The sequence below is a fragment of the Colletotrichum phormii genome (assembly GCF_030913505.1).
Source record: "Colletotrichum phormii strain CBS 102054 chromosome Unknown BDP81scaffold_17, whole genome shotgun sequence".
Lineage (NCBI taxonomy): Eukaryota > Fungi > Ascomycota > Sordariomycetes > Glomerellales > Glomerellaceae > Colletotrichum > Colletotrichum phormii.
The window spans coordinates 396,634-415,707 of NW_026851459.1; the positions used below are offsets into that span (position 1 = coordinate 396,634).

Here is a 19,074-nt window from a genome sequence, read left to right on the forward strand (position 1 = left end):
CATTTCACGTGCCGAAACCGACCTGCTCGTAATGTTTCTCCTTCTTCTTTTTAACCCTCCTCGGGCTTGGCTTGGCTTCGAGACTCTAACCTCACCTTGGCTCCGTTGCGAACCTCCCCCCCCCCCAGAGGGGGTCAAAGCAGGCTTGTATCTGTCAAGCGAACGCGCTCGCTCATCGAAGATTGAAGGATCAATGGAAGATTACCAACGCGAGGAGAAAAAAAAGTTGGGCCGCCAGCTCCAGAAGTATTTGAATACGAAGACTGGGAGGGGAATGGATGGATATTCTTCAGGTATTGTGGTACCGCACCCAGGAGGGCAGAGCCGAGGAAGGGAACTTGAGCCTTGAGGTGAGTGAGCAGAGTTCATGGGCCAGTCCAGCCAGCTGTTTTCCCATCATCCATGGGCTACGGGTTTCCGTACATGTAAGTATGCTATGCAGTGCGGCCCCCCCCCCCGATCGAAATGTTCCATCATCAAGGGGACTTTAGGGGGGTGATCAGACATCAATGATCGCCCACAACCCGGGGAGTTAGCAGCGTCTCTTTCTTGCAAATTTCCCGAACGGAGGGGGGTTGCAACGAGGCTCGTTCACGGTTCTTGGGATTTCGCGCTCCCATGAATCGTGCAGCTGGTCGTTCGGGTGCCGATGCGGGCCAGGCGGGAGCAACGAAAAAAAAAAAAAAAAAAGAAACGTCGATGCCATGTATCTGTATCCAATAACTGCACGTCTTGTTCTCGTTCTCAGGATACCTACCTAGGTAGCCATACAATCGCCTGACCTTGGGGTCGGAGACTGGGAGTGAATGGCGCCCTGGTTTTATGAGGACGGGAGTGATGAACAACGTGCGGGAAGGGAGGGGGTGTTCCTCGTTCCGGATACCTCCAGAGTCGTATCGGTTAGTAGCTCCGTCGCCCTGTCGCAAGCTTCACCAGTGACAAGTGACGTTGGCGTTGGCGTTGGCGTTGGCGTTGGCGTTGGAGTTTGCCAATGTTCATGGAAATGGTGAAGCTCTTATTAGGCGCGTATCACTCCATCCCAGCCAGCCTCAGGAATCACTCAGTGACCCCAACAGGCTTTCACACCCCAAGCACCTTTGCCTCTTTTCTCACCCCAAACGGCTGGCTGCATAACGAGCAGCAGCTGCACGAGAGGCACACGGGTCACCCGCTGGCCAAAAAGGCCGTTCGTTGATCATCACGCGCGTCTGCACATACCTATCGACGACTTCCCGTCTCCGAGGCTGGTCTGTCCAGCAAAGCCAGCCAGCCAGCCAGCCAGCCGGGCAGAGGGTTACCGAGTACGGAGGGAGTAATGGAAGTCGTCGAGACTGAGAGAGAGGCTGGGCGCATGAACCGCGGCCCGTGTGAAGCAACCGTTTATTAGTTGCAGCTGCAAGACGCATGCCATTCTCACATCACGTATTATCCGCTTTCCGCTTCCCCCTCCCCCTACCTTACCTTACTTCTCGCCGTGCCTACCCGCCCTGCCTTGCGTGGCCCGTCCGTTTTCCCATCACATACCTAACTTTCTTCGTCAGGGTAGCAGTCTCTCTTTTTTGGCCCCCTTGTTTGGAAGGGGGTGGGTGAAATAATGACTGAAGAGAAAGAGGATTGGATATGTGTGTGTGTGTCACTGTCCCCTCAACTCATTTGCCAGTTGGCGAGATTTGAGACGGCATCGATCGTCTTTGGGCCGCCGGGTCAACACATCCACACGATGGCAGCACCGATCGTCAGCGCACCCCAAGAAAGTATCAGCTTTCAAAGTTCTTCTTCCTTCTTTCGTCGTGCGTCTGCCAGGATTCAAGGGGGAAAAAAGAGGAGGAGTAGTCGTCACAGCACTAACGATACCGCGCCAGTTCAGCTTTATTGGATGTGCGGTGTTGCTGACTAGTTTGGAAAACCAAATTGCTAGGGACGGGCCGGACAGTGAAGACGGGCAGGGAACAGGCCTTCAATCCTCCTCTTTCGAGCGCGCGCTGCGTGCTATTAGATGTGACCTGTCGATGTCCAACGAAATCTTACCGTCGTCGTATACGGTATGCTTCTGGCGGCGGAATGCAGCTTTCGGCTACCAACAGCATGCCAGTGTAATATCTGCACAGCAACCAGAGCAATTAACCACCTTACGCGCGCTCTGGCCTGTGTTCAGGCGTTGACGACAGGTTGATCATCGCAATTAACGATGCTCCCATTCCCGTCGTCGTTGCAGATATCTCACTTGTCTCATCACTATCAACCGTGAGCTTCGGCCCTTCGGCCCTTCGGTGGGGGTTCATCTCGCAACTTCCCACGACGCAATGTTAAATTTGGGCGCGTGATGGATATTATTGCGTCTCCCACATTCGCCGGACCCCCCCCCCCCCTCTCTCTCTTGGGCTCTTTTAGCCCAGGACCCCGAAATGGTCGAAACTTTGTAGCGACTAACACGGAACGAAACGTAGCGCCGTCAAAGACCGCCAAACTTTTCTGTCTTCGCTACTCCAAAGAGGTTGGTTGGCAGAGACGGGTCCTGATAAACTTTGAGCTTTACTAAGGGGGGGGGGGGGGGGGGGCAGCTGTGTTGGTACCAATTGAATCGACTTCCTTATTACTGTCGAGCACATCGCCATCAGCCCCTCCACTCCGAATAACGGAGTTTTTGATCGGTGATGTACATTAGTAGTATCCGTAAAGGCGTGCTGTCTGATGCCATCATATCAAGGGCACAACAATAGACTCTATCCCCTCTTTTTCGCCCAGAGTCTACAATTATGCCGCAACCTACCCAGTACGGTGCTTGTTTCGCATCGGCTTCGGAAGCGACGATTGTAAATGAAAGCTTGAAAACCAGGGGAATGCCTCCAAATAGCATGGCCATGTTCCCAGTCTGACGTTACATCCGCTCGAGTCCATACTCCCTGTGAATGTCGCGAACAAGGTCCGACGAGATGAGCGTTGCCCGTTCGTCTCGAATCAAGGAGGCACGCTATTCCAGTCCCGACGTTGCTTCCCTTGGCTTTGGCACTCTGTGGGCTGAGAGCTCGTTGAAGGGATATCCTTGTCCGCGGTCGCGAGACGTGACATTTCGGAAGTTGATCAAATTTGAGCCTCGCAACGGTGTGTGAAGCCAATCTTGCGGCGAGACGGGGCAGGGTTTCTCTTTAGCCTTGATGTGCGCTTGCGCTGTATCCGTCCTGCACTGCCTCTCATACATGATTCCACTGCGGTCACAAAAGCCGCTGTCACCAAATCACCGACGTATGTTTGGTGTGACGCATTACGCATCTCATGGTTGGCTCTGGAGATGCGGTGTCATCACTCTCATCACGGAAAGCTCGGGGAGCTTCGCGGTAAGATAGGCGCGCGTAGCTCGCGGTAAGACCGGAAACAGGCTTGCGCTGGTCTCGTTGTCGCAATAACCCCCGTTCATCGGACGTGTTCTGCAACTTCTGCAACTCGAACCAAGTATCTGTACTCCGTACACTCAGTCTGCATAAGCCCAGGGTCAGGTCCCTCGTGAACGTGGTTTTGTCTGACGAGGTGATCTTGCGCGCGCGCACACACACCCGTGTTCCACGACTAGGTACAGGTAGACTGGTAGGGGTGCATCGCGTGCCAGATTCCAGAAGCTAGGATTAGACAGGGCAGAGCCGAATGAACATGCCGGATTGCGTACCAGTACTCCATGCGTAGAGCTTCGTTCTTTTTCGCGGAAGCGCGAAATATCCCGGAAAGGCTAAGTCAGTGGTATAATTGCGGCTATCCACTCGTTTGGAACGACTCATTTGGTGAGGCGGGTTAGTGAGTTTACTGGCGGCGGGACGCAACCGGCTCGCGATGATTCGCACCAAGCACCATGGTACTATTCTCGCGGGCTGGCGGGACTCCTGCTCGTCAGCTACGTTGGGTCTGCTGGTCTATCTTGGTGTGTCTAAACCTGTGAGGTATTCGTAGGTCAGGTATTCGTAGCATATCCGTAGTGTGAGTGTCGTCTCGTGTCGTCTCGTCTCGTGTCGTCTCGTCTGGAACGAGGCCAAAGTACCTCTGTACTCGGCTTGACCCTGAACACCTTACCGTAGGTGATAGACAGAGGTGTCAGGGGCCGCATATTGGGCCGCAGATGGCACTTCCTTCCTTCTGGGGCCTTGCATACAGCTCATGCAGGTGGCCATGGTGCATGTACGTACAACGACACGTCCCGCGGGTGGTGCTGTGCGTCGCTTGGGGGCCAAGGATCTGATATCACCTGTCGCGTTGGTAGGGTTGGCAGCCGCCAGTGTGATATCATGACTTGCGAAGTTGCGCCTACCAACGCTGGACGACAACCAATAACAGTCACCGTCCAGCTTCGGAACTTTGTTGGAGCTTCTCGATGCCATCGAACCATCTATGAACTCGACATTGGAGGCATGGTTGGCCTGGCTGTCCCACCTTCCAAGAGATGGCCTGGTAGTGGGCCGCACCAAAGAAACCAAAGAAGAAAAGCCGATGTGAAGAACGAGCTCCTCCCCAGAGAGAGAAAATTAAACGATAATACGAAGAAGAAATGAGACACCGTGAAAAGGCGTGGGTGGGAGACCATTGAGTGTGGAGAGAGAACAAATGGAGGGTGAGATGGAGGGTCGTCCCACAGAATCTCAATTCCCCATCCATGATCTTCTTACCTAGTCCCTTCGTTCCCCATGCCGCCGCAAGTGACCGTGTGACGGGCAGCTGGAGCAGGAGCAGGAGCAGAAGCCTGTGCCCGGTGGTCGGTCATAGTCGGTGTCGGCTCACTGGGGCCATCTTGGGAGCATGCGAGGGGGGAACCTTGCCGTCCAGGATGGTTGGTTAGGTATTTCAGTTCGTAGGGTTGCTTGCAGGGAATATTACATCGAAATCGATAGTGGTGTGGGGAAACCTTTTGTAGCGAAGAAGCAAACGAAACGATAGAGGCAGGTTTGACAATGAATGCACAATGGAATGCTGAGAAAGAGAGACAAGACCAGACTCTGAAGCGATGATTGTGGCCTATTTGGAACTAGGCATGTCTCGTCCATTCTCCAACATTGAACAACTGAACAAGCCAGCTAGCTGGTTGAAGGTTGGATCCAGGGCGCCCACCCTTCGGGCTTGTTGTAGATTTGTTTGGCCATGACGAGGTCGTCGGTGATACGTTACCAATGGAAGCATCCCGTCCATGGTGGGCTGAGATGCACGCAAGATGTGGCCATCTCTACTGGTGACCCGCTCCTGCGGCGTGTGTTCGCTGCCATGTCCCAACGAGGCTCTTTGTCCGGCATCGGTCCAGAAGCAGCGACCGTGGCCGCGCGTGAATGGTGTTCCAGGAGGCCGGGAGGCATGGCACGGCATGGCCTGGACGAGGATCCTGAGATGCAGCGGGCGGGATCAGAAGATGGTGGTGAGCATCGCATCCATGGCCACGGTCAACCTGCCAGGAAGTCCATCCGTCCAACCCACCCCGAACTCTCGATGTGATGCGCGCAATATGTTTCCACGACGCGGATGCAGCATGCGTTCTAGTGTGGATCTAAACTGACCATCGGTCTGCTAGCTTGCATGTTATGAGGGTTAAACTTTGCACGTCAACTGACCGCCTTGGACGACAGTGGAATGGATTTGCCTGTATCTGTAGGGCTAGCATGCAGTCGTCAGTTGGGGAGGGTCTTTTGAGCTTGCGGGATTCACCTCAGAGGGGCAGATACACGAGATGTGCGACTCAGGTCCCTGCTTTGAGAAGGTCCAGAGTCCAGACAAAAGTCCAGTGACCGTGGAACTCTGTATCCATACTAACCTTGGGGCCGGAACATCGATCACCTTCTTGCAGTCTGCGCACAATGTTTCAATGAGACATGGCGGGAATAAGACGTTGTGGGTATGTCGGGCAGCAGAGGACGACGAGTTGAATGATTAGTGAGAGCGAAGCAGAGGCAGGAGCGTGTTTGTACCCGTTCAAGCGCCAACTGCACTGCTGTGCTGTCATGGAGGAGTTGTCGGTGCATGAGAAACAGAGCGGTCATGGTCTCCTTGACAGAGTGTGTATTGCATAGACAGACATACACCGTACAGAGTACACGTATGTTTCCATAGTGCTCGAATCGTAGAGCCGGCCTAGAATGTGAATGTGACAGGTCGGAATTCGATGAGCGTGAGCCAGAGTGGCCTTCCGGATCAAGATCGCCGCAGTGGACCGGAGAGAAGAAATATCCATGGCGTCTGGGAATTGTGTCCGTCCGCTGGCTGCGGGAGGAATGGATGAGACGAGATCGACTTTGACGAGTCCTTGTCGTCTTCTCGAAAAGACGGTGACGGTGACGTTACAGCGTTACAGCAAGCCAGGGCTAGATTCCGTCTTCCGCGAGAGAAAATGAGGAGCCAAAAACGTGTCCAAGGTGCAGCTGGGATGGCATGGGCTGTGAGGGCAGGGATAAGCGGTAGGCATGCCAGCCCAGCCGCCCAGGGCCCAGGAAAACCTACTCCAGCGGTGGAGAGGGAAGGCAGACAAGACGACGGAGAGGAAGTGGTTCCGTTGAGGATACCTTTAGCAAGCGCGGACCAGGAAAGCCCCAGGATGAGGATGGTTGTGGTTGTGCAGGCGTGATGTGTCAGGGAACAGGGGAGAAGGAGGAATGTGGATGCGCCATGGGTGCTCAATATCCAATATCCAGATGGTTCAAGTGCAAGTGCGATGTGGTTTGCTTGCTTGCTTTATTGTGCTGTGCTGTGCATCGCGTCACATCACGCAGTGCATGACTGGGCTGGCTTGGGCCGTCGTGCAACGGACGGTTACCAAACGTGATGTTGGACAACTCAGAATCGTCTCAGATAGTCAGACTCATAGACTCGTAGCGTCCTTAGGGTAACGGTCTGGCAGCCAGTTGAGTGAGCATGGGATGCCGTTTCGAGACAATATGAGTGACGCTTGAGACATTAAACGATAAACTCGCAGCTTCTTTGTCTAAGGCTCAGATACTCGGAGAAACTCAGAGTGGATGTGAATACCTTTTGAGGAGACATGAGAGGAGTCGAGACCGGGAAGCAAGTTGCAACACAAGCGGGCGGGGGGGAAAGAGATGAGAGTGATGTGATGAGCGGGGGGGAGAGGGGGACCAGACACTGACAGAGAACGAAAGGGAGTGAACCAGGAGGGAAAAAACAAAATGAAAAGATGGAAAGCCAGTTTTGGCGTCGACGGTGAAGGAACGGCGCGGCACTTCAACTGACTGTCAACACTCAACATAGCCAGGTTCAGGCTCAGGCTCGGGCTCAGTCTTGAAGTCTCGACTATCTCATCATCACCCAGGCTGATTCGATTCGTGCTTGGTACAATGAAGCGATGAATGTCGTCTATTCCCTTACCTCCCGCCCCAATTCCAATTACCACCTTCGTCCCAGCTTGCCCTACGCCGTGATGCTTGCATGTTTGCCTGGTGGTCCCCTCGCAAGGAAATTCCGTCATCAAATAGACTTCCTTACCCACGGCTAGCAGCTCCTCATATCCATCTTGCGTAAACAAAAGATAATAAAAAAAAAGAACACAAACACACGTCGACACCTGAGTCGTCCCCTCCCCTCCTAAAGCTCGGCCCAGGGGCGGAGTATGTCGCCTGTCTGCCCAAGCCGTCGGAAGGTCAGGGTCCAAGAACGCATGACATCCAATCGAGAGCGAGGTCAATCAAGTCTTTTTTTTTTCTTCTTTTTTTTTCTTGCTTAGAGGGGTGGAATGGGAGGTCTACGGAGAACCTAGGCAAGTAGTGTACGACACACAGCTGAGCTCCTTGCAATTAGACTCTGCTGAGAGTCTGGTACAAGTTCCAGATACAAGATACACAACGTTGGAGGCATTCATTCTCCGCCCCCTTCTCTTCATAGCTCCAGCCTCCCCTTTCCCGCGTTGCGGCTTGCCCCAGATTCCGAACGATACGCTGCCTACCGAACTCTAAAGCGCCGGAGGGCTGTCGCCATCGGCAGCAAGCCGGATCTCGCCTCGGAAGTAGCATCGTAGTGCCGGTGGGCACTACACTTACACTACTATACTTTGAAGTATCTGTACGGATAAGGTAGAGACATGTCTCGACGACGAGGTCTAAAGCAGCCCACTCTGTTCAGGACGTTCAGGTGAGTTGGGTCATGGTGAACCATATGAGAGTAGCTCTAGGTACACTACCGTGACCACCTAGAGTACTAGAGTAAATTGAGCAACAGCAGCGGCAGCCCATCTCCATGGAATGCACTCCAAGTGCCTGGCACCGTTCGTGTCTCCCCTGCAACTCGCAGAAACATGCCGATGGGTGCGCAAGCCTCAGGGTGCGCTAGGCGAAGGAACTTGGTCAGGAACCACGGTCCATGTACCGGTACACCCAAAAGAAGAGGGCCGCGACTTACATCATTCCGCATCTGCCGTACCGGCTGCTACCCATCTCCTGGTCCGGCTCCGCTATTGTTTCTTCTTGAATCTTGACCAGCTCTGGTTTCGTCGTCCTTTTCCCCTTGCGGTTTAATGTCATCCAACCAAGTCACGGCAGTAATTACTCAGTATTAAACGCAGTACGTACTGAGTTCGTGCCTTAGTCACGTCCGGATAGGATAGGATACCTCAGGATCCCTCCTTGGAGACTTCAAGATCCAAGGTAGTCAACTCAACATCGTCGTCGCCGTGGGCTTCCGTAGTCCGTACGATGTACCGCGTTTCTATCCTTTCAAACATTAGAGTATCGTCTACCCGTCCCCGACAGGCGTTCCATCGGATGCCGCCGGTGGGAGAGCCTGCACAACGAGTCATCGACCGACCAGCTTCTACCGGTACTCCATACTTCACCTCGAACGCACACACAAGACAAACATTGTTGGGTTGGGTATCTCATCTCGAACCCCAAGCCTAGCTACCTGCACTGTAATCACGCGCTCGCTTTCCTTCTTGTCAGGTGTACGGAGCACAGAAACGCTGCTGCACGAGATAACGGCGCAGAGTTGTGGCTCAAAGTTTCCGTGTCTTCCTTTCTGGGCCACTCATGCGAATCAGTGCAGCTTTATTTCCGCCCCAGACGGGCATTCCAAACGTCACCGTTGATCAGATGGATTCCAATCATAGACATACATATGGCCCGCCGTTTCGCTAACCCAACTGGCCCCCATTCTTCACTATCCGGCTTGCCGATTCGATATTAGCCCAAAGGCTTGCAAATCGATTTTCCCAAAGGCTAAACCGCCACACGGAGTGCGGATATCGCTGACTACCTGGATCCCGGGAGGACTGTAGGCTGCGCATTTAGTGTAGGCACTGAAGCGAACCAGAACCGACGGACCGTCCGGGACGTTACAAGATATGGATGCGACCAGGTGCTTCATTGCCTACGGATACTACGCATTACCTTGATGCTCTGTACTCCGCTCCATTCACAAAATACAGAGTATTACCCAAGAGACTCACGCCGAGCCGAATGGATGCGCAGCAACAATGGCGATCTGCTCAGCGTCGACCACACCGCGCTGGATCCTACCCGTACCGGGCAGGCGGGCACTTTGGGACGAAAAGTCTTCGACGGGGATCTATGGACTTGGACGTTGGACACTACCACCACACTATTCTCTGAACAGATACGGGACACCGCACGCTACCGTCCACCTCTCCTCTGTGCCTTGCCATGTTGCCCACCTCACCTTGCTCGACGAACCACGCTAGCCGGCTAGTTACCTAGCGTCTAAGTAGCTTCCATGAGCCTGGTCCAAGGACGTCGTCTTCACTCCTCCGTTCGACTTCTCTCGCTACTCTTCCCCTCCCCCCGGAGACCCGCGCAGGCACCCCCGAAATCCCGGCCGATTTGGATTTTTCTCCCTCCCACGCTCCACTGGCCGAGATGAGGGAAAGGTCCAACATCCCGCGTTTCTCCCTCGGCCTGCCAAAGTCGGTCAGAAGGGGGCGGTGATGAGAGGGGAAGCTCCCCGATTCTTGCATCATGCAGCGGAAGACGTTCCTGGGGTGTAAGAGCAATCCCTCGTCTGCTTTCAGACATATCTGACTGCTGCTGACAACCGACCCCAGTGCCTTACCTGCACACACCTCGGATGCGAACACATCTGTGCGAGAGGGGGACAGCAAGATACGCAATGAGCATCGTGGAGTGCCATATGTGCCACCATCCTTGCAGGTCACGGAGCTGCCATCGACTCAAGAATGGTTGTGCAGCGCATCGTCATCTCGCGGCACCTTGGGTTCATGAAAAGATGCCAGCTACGTCTCGGCCGAGCAGCCATTCTTTTTGTGCTTGACGCCGCCTGAGCATTGTGGTTTTGTACGCCCAGCTAGCTCAAGCTAGCTAGCTGCGAAGCATCACTGACTGCTGCCCGTCATTGCTAGGAAGACCGAGGCAGCACAAGCAAGCACCATCCCAGTTTCTCGCTGCCGTTCCGGAATGGCTCTTCAGTCGAGAACATTTGGCTCCGTGCGTCGAGCATGGCTAACCCTCCTGGAAAAAAGTATTTCTGCATGGCATGTCACAAGAAGCAAAAATAAGAGGCAAACTTCCCTAGGCCAAGGTCCCAGCCGAAGCCAAGGCATGCAAGCAAGACACACACAGAGAGAGAAAGAGAGAGAGAGAGAGAGAGAGAGAGAGAGAGAGAGAGAGAGAGAGAGCGAAAGAGTCGGTACCGTCATGTCAGCAGGGGACTTGTACCGTTACTTACCTCTCGACCCGAACGAGAGCAACCGGTCGACTAAGCCCTGTCAATGTCTGAGCACCCTCTGGCGCCGAGAATGGGTCTACCCCCCTGGTGTTTCCCTTGATCCCATGTACCCCGGCCAGCACATTTGCTGTCCACGACCCAACAGCTTCAACTTGTATCCAAATCCATGTCGTCGCCGTTCATCCTCCTCTTCTCCCCCTTCTCCTCCAGCACCACACCCCCATGCACCTTAAGCTCGTTGGTTCCCCGGCAAGTTGCCAGGGCTCGGTCGATAAGAAGGCTATGCCGCCATAAGAGAACTACGCTAGGGCAATTCAGAAAAAAATAAAATCAAATAGACCTGGCTCCTCCCGACCTTGCCTAATAGTCTCTGTCGTGTAATGAGCCAGCGGTTACATTGGAATCATAGCAGCTTTGCAAGAGAATCCTAACCACTCCTTTCGATCACACTTGCTCATCTAAATCGATTACGACCTTGGTCACGAACCCACCCTGCCCGGTTATCGAAATAACACTCACTTCACACGAGGACCACGGCTGACTGAACCACGCTACTTCGAATAACAACAACTACCATTTGGCTCACATTCTACAACGATTCTCTAAAGCAGACAGACATACAACCCGTCAAACTGTTGGATCATTCCTGGGTTCCTGAAGAAGACCAGCAAGAAAGAGAACTAGCTCTAAGCAAGGAAGAAGGACGCGTTGGCTACTTGCAGTGAGTCGATCCAACCATCACCTAGTGCCTGAGGTTCTCCTCGGTCACTCATTGCCTGGGATTGAATCAATCCAGAGTCATGAGTGGCCCGTTCGGCCTGCACTCATCCCACGCCATCAACACATTTAATCCTGACCATCGGCACTGCCAGCCCTCAGCCAGCTTTCCAACCTCCTCTACGGCCTTTTGTGGTCACCCAAGTACTTCACCTACGGAAACTTGCATCTCACCTGGAAAGCTTTTTCTCTCAGTCCATAAAAGCAAAGCAGCCTACCATCACATAGAGAAGGCGTTGAAACGACCACCGACGCCAATTTCGACAGGCCCTCCATCTTACCCCATTGGGCTTTAGCCAGCTCTCCGATCTGAAGATTGACTTGACTGAGCGGCTTCCACTGTGGCCGTTGAACAAGTCATCCTTACCTCCTGACCCATTCGTGATATTTTAGACCTTGGGACTGTTGGCTTCGACCCAGTTAGTCCCACCCAAAGCCGACAACCTGGCGATCTCAGCGGTTGTCCGATTCTCTGGACATCACCAACCCCAACGTAGCCGCGAGGCTAAGGAGGGCGAAAACGCACAGACAAGTTGCTTGAACACAACTGCTCGGTACCTTGGACACGATAACACACAAACTCCCCAACAACCTTCTCCCGGACCGGATTCAGATTACTCCTCGGCTTCGAGTACTGGCCAGAACGGTCAATGTTCGGGCCACAACGGCCGGGAGAGTGTAGGGGAACAGGTCTCGATGTCACAGAGGGGACCTGCACCTCACTCTACGACGCAGGCATCGACGCAATCACCACCTCGAGCTCCCTTTACTTCCCAGCAGAGTCCGCTTCCTCGAGACAGTCAAGCGTTCCAAGATGTTGTCACAACCCCATCAGCTGCCGGCGAGAGACACTCCCATGCTCCACGGTCACTGGGTATCAGAGGGTTGATCAACCCATCTGGAGCGCAACAGGAAATCTCCAATGGCGAGTCATCACAGCCCCGGCCAACTGACAGTCAAACCTCGCCGTATGGCATGCCTCCGAGGCAATACACCACGTCCAGTGATCGTCAGTTTGCATTCCAAGGTCGCGGATATCCCAGTTCTCAGCCCGCTACACCAGCTGGGCACCCGGCGACAACGCCATTGGGCCATACACCATCAGAACACTCACCCAAAAGCGGGTTTCCCTTTCCTCCCATGGGTGCTCCGAGACAGATTCTCAGCCCTCGAGAGGTACGCGCAGCCAGTGTGAGCCAGACGAGTATGCGAGGCCCCGAGCCACAACAAACTCCCTTTTTACCGCCCAACGCCCCGCGAATGAAGCGCCCTTATCCTGGCGAGGAGGGTCCTCAGGAACCCCTTCGTTCAGCATCCGGTCTGCCCTTCTCTGGACCACCTTCCCTAGGCCCTCCTTCGGCAGGAATGGGGCCGCTCACAACGCCCCCGCGGTCCATGTCCCAACCCATGGTTGGGCATATGCAGCCCGGCAACCCCGACCGGCCCCAACTGCCTCCCATGGCACGAGATCCTCATGGTAGACCAACAGAGTATCATGGTCAACCAATGCTACCTCCCGGCCAGAGCTATGTTCCGCCACAGTCACCAGGAGTCCCTGTTTGGTCCACACCTGGTGCCGGAACGTCTCTATATCAAAGCCTGCGGTCAGATGTGACAAAGGCGGAGGGCGGAATGGTGGTCAGGCTACCGGGAGACGAAGGAGGCATTCTCATACCTGTGGACGTACATCAGGCGTCGAAACAGGCTGATGAGAAACGACAACGAAATGCCGGGGCTTCGGCACGCTTCAGGCAAAGGAAGAAAGAGAGAGACCAGGAACAGACGGCCAGTCTGCAAAAGTTGGAGCAGCGGGGACGGGACCTGGAGACGAGAGTACGGGAGCTGACTCGGGAGAGGGACTTTTACCGGGACGAGCGAAATCGTCTTCGCGATGTGGTCCTACGAACGCCTCTCAGCGACATGGCGAACGGACCTCCGAGCCCAACGTCGTCGAGAAGCGGTGGATCTATGGCGGAGACCAGCCCCATGGCGCAAGCTCCGATGCTTCCCCATCAGTCTCAGGGCTACGCATCGAGCGAGGCGTCTTCGGTGGAACGACCGACGCGAAGGCGTAGGACCGACTCGGCCCCGCCTCCAGAGTTCTCGATGCCTTCGTATGGCACTCCGATCCCTCAAGCTGGAAATCTGCCGCCCATGCAGGCTCCAGCGTATGGCATGATGCCTCAGAGACCCCCGTCTACGGCGCCAGGTGGTGAGCGACTACCGCCTCTTCGGGGCATGGAAGGTCCTTATCCTGGCCAGGAACCGGGCCCAGGCGTGTCTGCCGGTGGTCCCCTGTATCCCAGCTACACGCGTGTTCCTCACGAGACAGGATTCGCGAGCAGATCAGCTGGTCCGCCACCGCCCAGTCACCACGGGCATCATGTCCATGAAGGTGGCCCGCGGTAGAACAACAGAATTATAACAACGTACGACAGAAAAGTGTTTATCTCTTTAGGCCTTTGGAATTCCGACCGACGCATTTCTCTACATCAACACTCGCTACCTAGTTTATACCCACTTCGTTTCAACTGTTCGAACTCGTTCGCTCTATACGGATACAGATTATAATAGGAGGGAGATGGTGGTTTCAAAAGGGACTATTTGATTTGGGTATTTTTTTTTTGGGGGGGGTTATTCTCAGAGAATCGCATAGTTGGGCGACCGACGCAGACATTTCTTATGGGCTGTAACATGGGAGTTGGCTGCATGGAATAAGAGAAAGAAGGAAGAGAGAGAAGTGGTTGTGTCAAGAAGAGTCAAGTCATCGTTACAACAGAAAGGAAGCACCTTTGCCTCTCCCGAGGGGGGGTCTGGTCCGACCAAAATCAACTTTTCCACAGCGTTGGATTTTATGTTTTGCACTTTGGTTGTTGTTTTTTTGCATTCAAGTTTTATGGCGTGAATGGGGGGCGAATTGGGACTCTGGACTTGTTGTCAAGATGATTTCAAAGCGGACGTGTTTGATAGAGCATCCAGCTGCTCACTATTGCAGCCGACTCTGTTTTGCTTTTTCTTTTTTTTTCTTTTTCTTGTTGCTCATGTGTGTTACTCATAGACGCCGGGCCCGGTGATGGGCGTCGTGTGTTTGAGCCCGGGCTTGTATATGATTATGAGATCTATTTACGCCGGACTCTTTTTGGTGTCTCTATAGATTTCCAAAACAATAGATGATCAAATCGTGTGTTATCATCTGCTTGGCAAGATTCAAAACAAACCCCACTGTGAATCTGATAAACATATTCGGTTTTAGTAAGAACCTGATGACGAGAAGAAAGTCTTGGGCGTGGGGGATAGGGAAGGGGGGTGTGGAGGTGGGGGTGGGGGTGGGGGTGGTCCCAAGAGAAACTTGAAGTGAGGCGAAAGAAAAGGTGTGCGTAGGTAGCTAGCTACCAACCAGCACAACCAAGATAGCTTGACCGTCAGGGGAAAGAAGAAAGGATCCCAAGAGTTTACTGGATGATTTGCGAAAAGCCACAAGACGATCAAGAGGACGGGGGGATGGTTGGCAGCAGCCCGGGTGCCCGGGCAAAAGAAAAGTCAGCTTACCTTATGCCACAACGCGAGTCATCCCAATCCATTTCGTACATGGACTTTTTCTGCCACTCTCCTTTGCTTATGATTGCACCCGGTTTTGGGTCAGATCCCATCATCCTTTCCATGCCAATCATTCCATCCCACACGAATGGCGCGCGATTTTGTTAGTTGGGAGGTGTGGGTTAAGGGCGCCGCGCCCATAGCCACGAACCCACGCCATCGCCGTCGTCGTCACTTTTCTGATGTGCTAATCGTTTTGACAGGACGAAAAGTGTCTCACGCGCGCACCTTGGTGGATACATGTAGATACCCAAGTAGGTGGACAGGACAGACATGTAGAAGAAGAAACTTGAGAGAGAGAGCGAGAGAGCAGAAAGAAGCAAGTTCCGTTGGCAGAGTCGTCTCGCCACGTCACGCAACCCCCTTTTTCCCCGGGAGCAGCAGCGAAAGAGTGTAGGTAAGGTAGACAATCTCGGTCCGCGCCAACGCAGAAGGGCCCCCCTCCCCCCTTCTCGTGGGATTTATCGCGCGAGCCGACGATGTTTTTTCTGTTTGATAGGTGTATTTGAGCAGAATATTACAAGAGAAACAAATGCTTTTTTTCTTTTTCTTTGGGTCAAAGTCTGGTTCAGCCAAGACCGACTTTTGGACTTTTAGGCTGTGTGTGTTCTTGAACTTGAACTTCCCCACCCCGCCACCCCCACTCACTCCCCCCTCCTTCTTAGTCTTACTTTTTTTTCTCCTTTTGGGCTTCAAAGATCAACGCTGGGGCCGTTTGGTGAACTCGAAAATGGACGCTAAGGTACTGCAACATCTTCGCAATCGATGGAAGCATTTCTGCATTCTTCTCGTTGGTGCGCTTGAAGAAAGGAAAAAGGGAAAATGAAGAGACGGGTGGACGGTGGACGGGTAGACGAAAAGGCAAAGAAGCTTGTTGCCCAATCAGGCAATGAGCTCACCGAGGCCGAGGCACGTACCGAGTCAAGGTGAGCCGACTCTCGGGCTGGCGGCGATGGTGGTGGTGGTGATGGTTGGTAGTAGCTCGGACACGGTTCAGGGTCTGAACAAACGGACGGAAAGAGGGAGGGGGGTACACAGGTGGTTGCGAAGACGGGTTACGGGTTACGGGGAAACGGCGGGCGGACGCGGGCAGCGGCACAGCAAAAGGCAAGCACGACTTCTCCTTTGGGGTCCCCTTTCCAACTTTCCCATTGGCACTTTCCCAAGTTCCTTCCCAGCTTGGGGGTTTTTGGCCCCCACTTCACGTGGGTCACGTCCCACGTCCCACGTCCCACGTCCCCGTTCTTTCCGTCCTTGGGCCTTCACGGCTTCCACGTTTGACAACGACACCTGCCTTGCGTCCCCGTCATGTACGTACGGTACTTTAGGTAATGCAGGCGGGCAGTACTTACTTACTTTTGTGTGTGTGTGTGTCGATGATGCTGATGTTTTGCTGATGCCGATGCTGACGCTGACCTGCATCTTTCACATACCTACATACGGCATCACGACAACGCGACACCCCACACCGGGCGGTTCCCCAGCCGCAGAAGCTGCGTATGTGAGTGATGAATGATGCGCGAGATGCATGCTTTCTCTCGGGGTTTCTTGCACCTTGCAGCCCGCTAGCCTCAGCCCACGGCATCGGTCTCCCAAGATGGTTTGGTCTGCCGCATCGAGCCCCCCCTCGATGCACAAGTGTCTCGCTGAATCGGGAGACCATGTATCTCAGGGCTTCTCAGCTGCATCTTGGTGTCTTCTCCTTTTCTGGGCAAAAATGCCATGTACAGGCAAACACCAAAGTACTAGTGGCCCCCCTCCTCCGAGCGCACAATGGAACCTAAATTGGCATCACAGCTTGAGCTGAGAAAGACAGAGCAGACGAGCAGACATCTTCCCCGACGACGGGTTTACAAAGTGGTACATCCCCGAGCATCTCCCCTGCATCTTCTTGCGTCCCCGGCGACGTTGACATTTTCATCTATTTTTTTCTTTTTCTTAAACATGTTTCCCATGTCACGCATGTGTTCGTTTCCTGCCAACTCTGTTTTGTGCCCACGATCCCCTTCCCCCTCTCTCCGTCCCTCTCTATCTCTCAGGTCAAACTTTATGTGGCTGTCCTCTCCCCATTCCCTCCCACACGGAACCGTCTTCCATCATCACTTGGACGGCAGTTCTGGAAGCTTTTTTCTGCCCATCATCGAGGCGGTCCTAGCTTTCCAGGCTTGACTTGCTTCCTTGGCTCGTCCAAGTGCTGCACCGTGCCGTGCTGCACACACGCCTCGTTCGTATTGTTCCTTGCGCGCTCGCAAGCTTGAAGCCAGACGAACGGACGGACTTTAGGGAAAGCTGAGCCCGCCGTCAGCCGCCGACATCATAACTCTGTTCAAAGACTGATTTGCAATTAATTGAGGTTTTTGGACCTCAGTATCTCCCTCCTGCGGCCTGCCTGCGCTTCTATTCCTGGGTATTTGCTTTTATTTGCTTTCCTTGGCCTTGTCGCCTTCTCTCTTAGTTGTCGGACGGACGAAATAGCATTAACCGGCAGTTCACTCCTTTAACCCATCCAGGGAACGAGGGGTGAAGCAGCCAGGAACCAGCCGGCCGCTTTGGCAAGATGCGATTGGGAGAGGCTGTTCACGATGGCGCCTGGGCCAAGTGAGGAATCTGCGAGACCGAGGTGGCCCTGCGAGAAAACAGTGACGAAAGCGATGAACACGAGACAGAACCCGGGTTGGACCTAGAACACGATGTGTCCAGCAATACCTACTTACATAACCCCCTGTACAACGGCAGAACATCGCAGCTGCATAGACGGACCCGGCGCGATGCGGGATTCGACGTTGCAGCCCTCGTCGGGCCGTCAAGGCAAAGTGATTGCGTCAAGTTTTAGCCTAGGTACCTCTTGGTGGGGAGGGTCGTGTTGGACCACCGGTAGACCATTGCCCTAGCCATGATGATGTTGCTCTCTGCACCCTCCTCTCATGCCTGGGACGGTTGCGAGCCAGCTATCAAGGCTAGGTAGATGCAGAAACAAGAGGGGAGTGAAGGAAGATAGGGGAGGGTGTGGTGAGAAATTTGCACTGATGCTTTCCTTGCTATTTCTCGTCTTCTTTTTGCTTCTTCTCTCTCTCTTTCCCCCCCCAATTACTCCCACAATCCCCCTTTGCTCGGATGAGAACCACGGACCCGGTCGTCTTAGTCGACTGACTTTTGGTTTTCTCCCAGCTTCTTCCTTTTCCCTCTCGAGGGGTCCGATGTAGAGGTACATCGTCCTGACTGGGGCACGTCCCTCGCCATGTACTGGTTCAAAACTGCCTGATTCTGGCCCGTCCCTTTTTCTTTTACCCAATTCTTGTACATGATTTTTTTTGCTTTTTTGGACAATGGAGGGGGAGTGTGAAGGCAAGGGGAGGGAAGGGGGAAGAAGGATGATAGGTGGGCACACCTTTGACACCCAACCCGCACCTCCAAAGCTCCCTCACCACCAATACCTTACCTTGCTGTGTTTGTATATCCAGGCCTCCTCCTCTTCCACCTACACCTACCCCCGATAAGCTACGGGGCTGGCTGCCTTAGCTTACACCTGCATTTTCTCCGAAAATCGCAGCGTCTCGGCACCTGGGATCCACCAACTGGACGACCTGCAAGGCGACCCAATGCCGGCAAGGCCCGGAACTGCGGCGGGGGAACCGACAACCCACAGGTAAGGTATGGAAGAGAAAGGGAAAGAAAAAAACCCCACCCTTGAACCCTTCAACCAGGTACGATCGGGCAAGAACTGGAGTCTTCCTCGTGGCCCGATTTACCCCGCACCGCACCCGTGTCACGTCACCCAACATCAACAACCGGCGCTGTTACCGGTACGGCAGGCTTGAAGCTGGATGACCTCACATCAACCCCTCCCCCGTCCATCGTCTCCCAATTTTCCCCCTCTCGTTCTCGGGAAGGATGGCCCCCATGGTCCACTTTCTCTACGGTACCTGCCGAAGTCTCCACTGCTTCCCGGCTTGGTCCGCCGACCGAGACCCCCCGTTCCTTGGAATGCGCGTGGCCGGGGTGTCCCGACTTGGGGTTGCTGCCCGGAAGGCT

General features: G+C 54.1%; 6 protein-coding genes across 6 annotated transcripts; 3 read left to right on the forward strand and 3 right to left on the reverse strand.

Moving 5' to 3' along the window:
* Nucleotides 1-2,357: 2,357 nt before the first annotated feature.
* On the reverse strand, nucleotides 2,358-3,125 carry BDP81DRAFT_434090 (uncharacterized protein). Its single transcript, XM_060590931.1, has 2 exons — nucleotides 2,574-3,125; nucleotides 2,358-2,515 (listed from the first exon to the last, which is right to left on the reverse strand). Exon 1 carries the CDS (start codon nucleotides 2,861-2,863, stop codon nucleotides 2,615-2,617), a length of 249 nt encoding a protein of 82 aa, XP_060442193.1. The 5' UTR covers nucleotides 2,864-3,125; the 3' UTR covers nucleotides 2,358-2,515; nucleotides 2,574-2,614.
* Nucleotides 3,126-6,485: 3,360 nt separating this feature from the next.
* Nucleotides 6,486-6,895, forward strand: BDP81DRAFT_68461 (uncharacterized protein). Its single transcript, XM_060596151.1, has one exon. It carries the CDS (start codon nucleotides 6,615-6,617, stop codon nucleotides 6,846-6,848), a length of 234 nt encoding a protein of 77 aa, XP_060442194.1. The 5' UTR covers nucleotides 6,486-6,614; the 3' UTR covers nucleotides 6,849-6,895.
* On the reverse strand, nucleotides 6,713-7,639 carry BDP81DRAFT_68465 (uncharacterized protein). The gene has a single exon (XM_060596152.1). It carries the CDS (start codon nucleotides 7,442-7,444, stop codon nucleotides 6,944-6,946), a length of 501 nt encoding a protein of 166 aa, XP_060442195.1. The 5' UTR covers nucleotides 7,445-7,639; the 3' UTR covers nucleotides 6,713-6,943.
* A 2,558-nt stretch (nucleotides 7,640-10,197) lies between these two features.
* On the forward strand, nucleotides 10,198-11,049 carry BDP81DRAFT_68495 (uncharacterized protein). The gene has a single exon (XM_060596153.1). It carries the CDS (start codon nucleotides 10,398-10,400, stop codon nucleotides 10,899-10,901), a length of 504 nt encoding a protein of 167 aa, XP_060442196.1. The 5' UTR covers nucleotides 10,198-10,397; the 3' UTR covers nucleotides 10,902-11,049.
* Nucleotides 11,050-12,141: 1,092 nt separating this feature from the next.
* On the forward strand, nucleotides 12,142-13,854 carry BDP81DRAFT_452182 (uncharacterized protein; the record flags this gene model as incomplete). The annotated part of the gene is made up of 1 exon (XM_060592719.1): nucleotides 12,142-13,854. One exon carries the CDS (start codon nucleotides 12,142-12,144, stop codon nucleotides 13,852-13,854), a length of 1,713 nt encoding a protein of 570 aa, XP_060442197.1.
* Nucleotides 13,855-17,484: 3,630 nt separating this feature from the next.
* BDP81DRAFT_473775 (uncharacterized protein) lies at nucleotides 17,485-18,399 on the reverse strand. The gene is made up of 4 exons (XM_060594666.1): nucleotides 18,194-18,399; nucleotides 17,885-17,970; nucleotides 17,757-17,764; nucleotides 17,485-17,722 (listed from the first exon to the last, which is right to left on the reverse strand). Exons 1-4 carry the CDS (start codon nucleotides 18,343-18,345, stop codon nucleotides 17,540-17,542), a joined length of 429 nt encoding a protein of 142 aa, XP_060442198.1. The 5' UTR covers nucleotides 18,346-18,399; the 3' UTR covers nucleotides 17,485-17,539.
* Nucleotides 18,400-19,074: the final 675 nt, after the last annotated feature.

Coding starts and splice junctions, on each gene's coding strand:
- BDP81DRAFT_434090 (XM_060590931.1), bottom strand. CDS start 2,863: ATGGCCATGCTATTTGGAGGCATTCCCCTGGTTTTCAAGCTTTCATTT.
- BDP81DRAFT_68461 (XM_060596151.1), top strand. CDS start 6,615: ATGTGGATGCGCCATGGGTGCTCAATATCCAATATCCAGATGGTTCAA.
- BDP81DRAFT_68465 (XM_060596152.1), bottom strand. CDS start 7,444: ATGACGGAATTTCCTTGCGAGGGGACCACCAGGCAAACATGCAAGCAT.
- BDP81DRAFT_68495 (XM_060596153.1), top strand. CDS start 10,398: ATGGCTCTTCAGTCGAGAACATTTGGCTCCGTGCGTCGAGCATGGCTA.
- BDP81DRAFT_473775 (XM_060594666.1), bottom strand. CDS start 18,345: ATGTACAAGAATTGGGTAAAAGAAAAAGGGACGGGCCAGAATCAGGCA. Junction 17,971..18,193: donor AAGCTGGGAGAAAACCAAAA/GTCAGTCGACTA, acceptor CAACCGTCCCAG/GCATGAGAGGAGGGTGCAGA.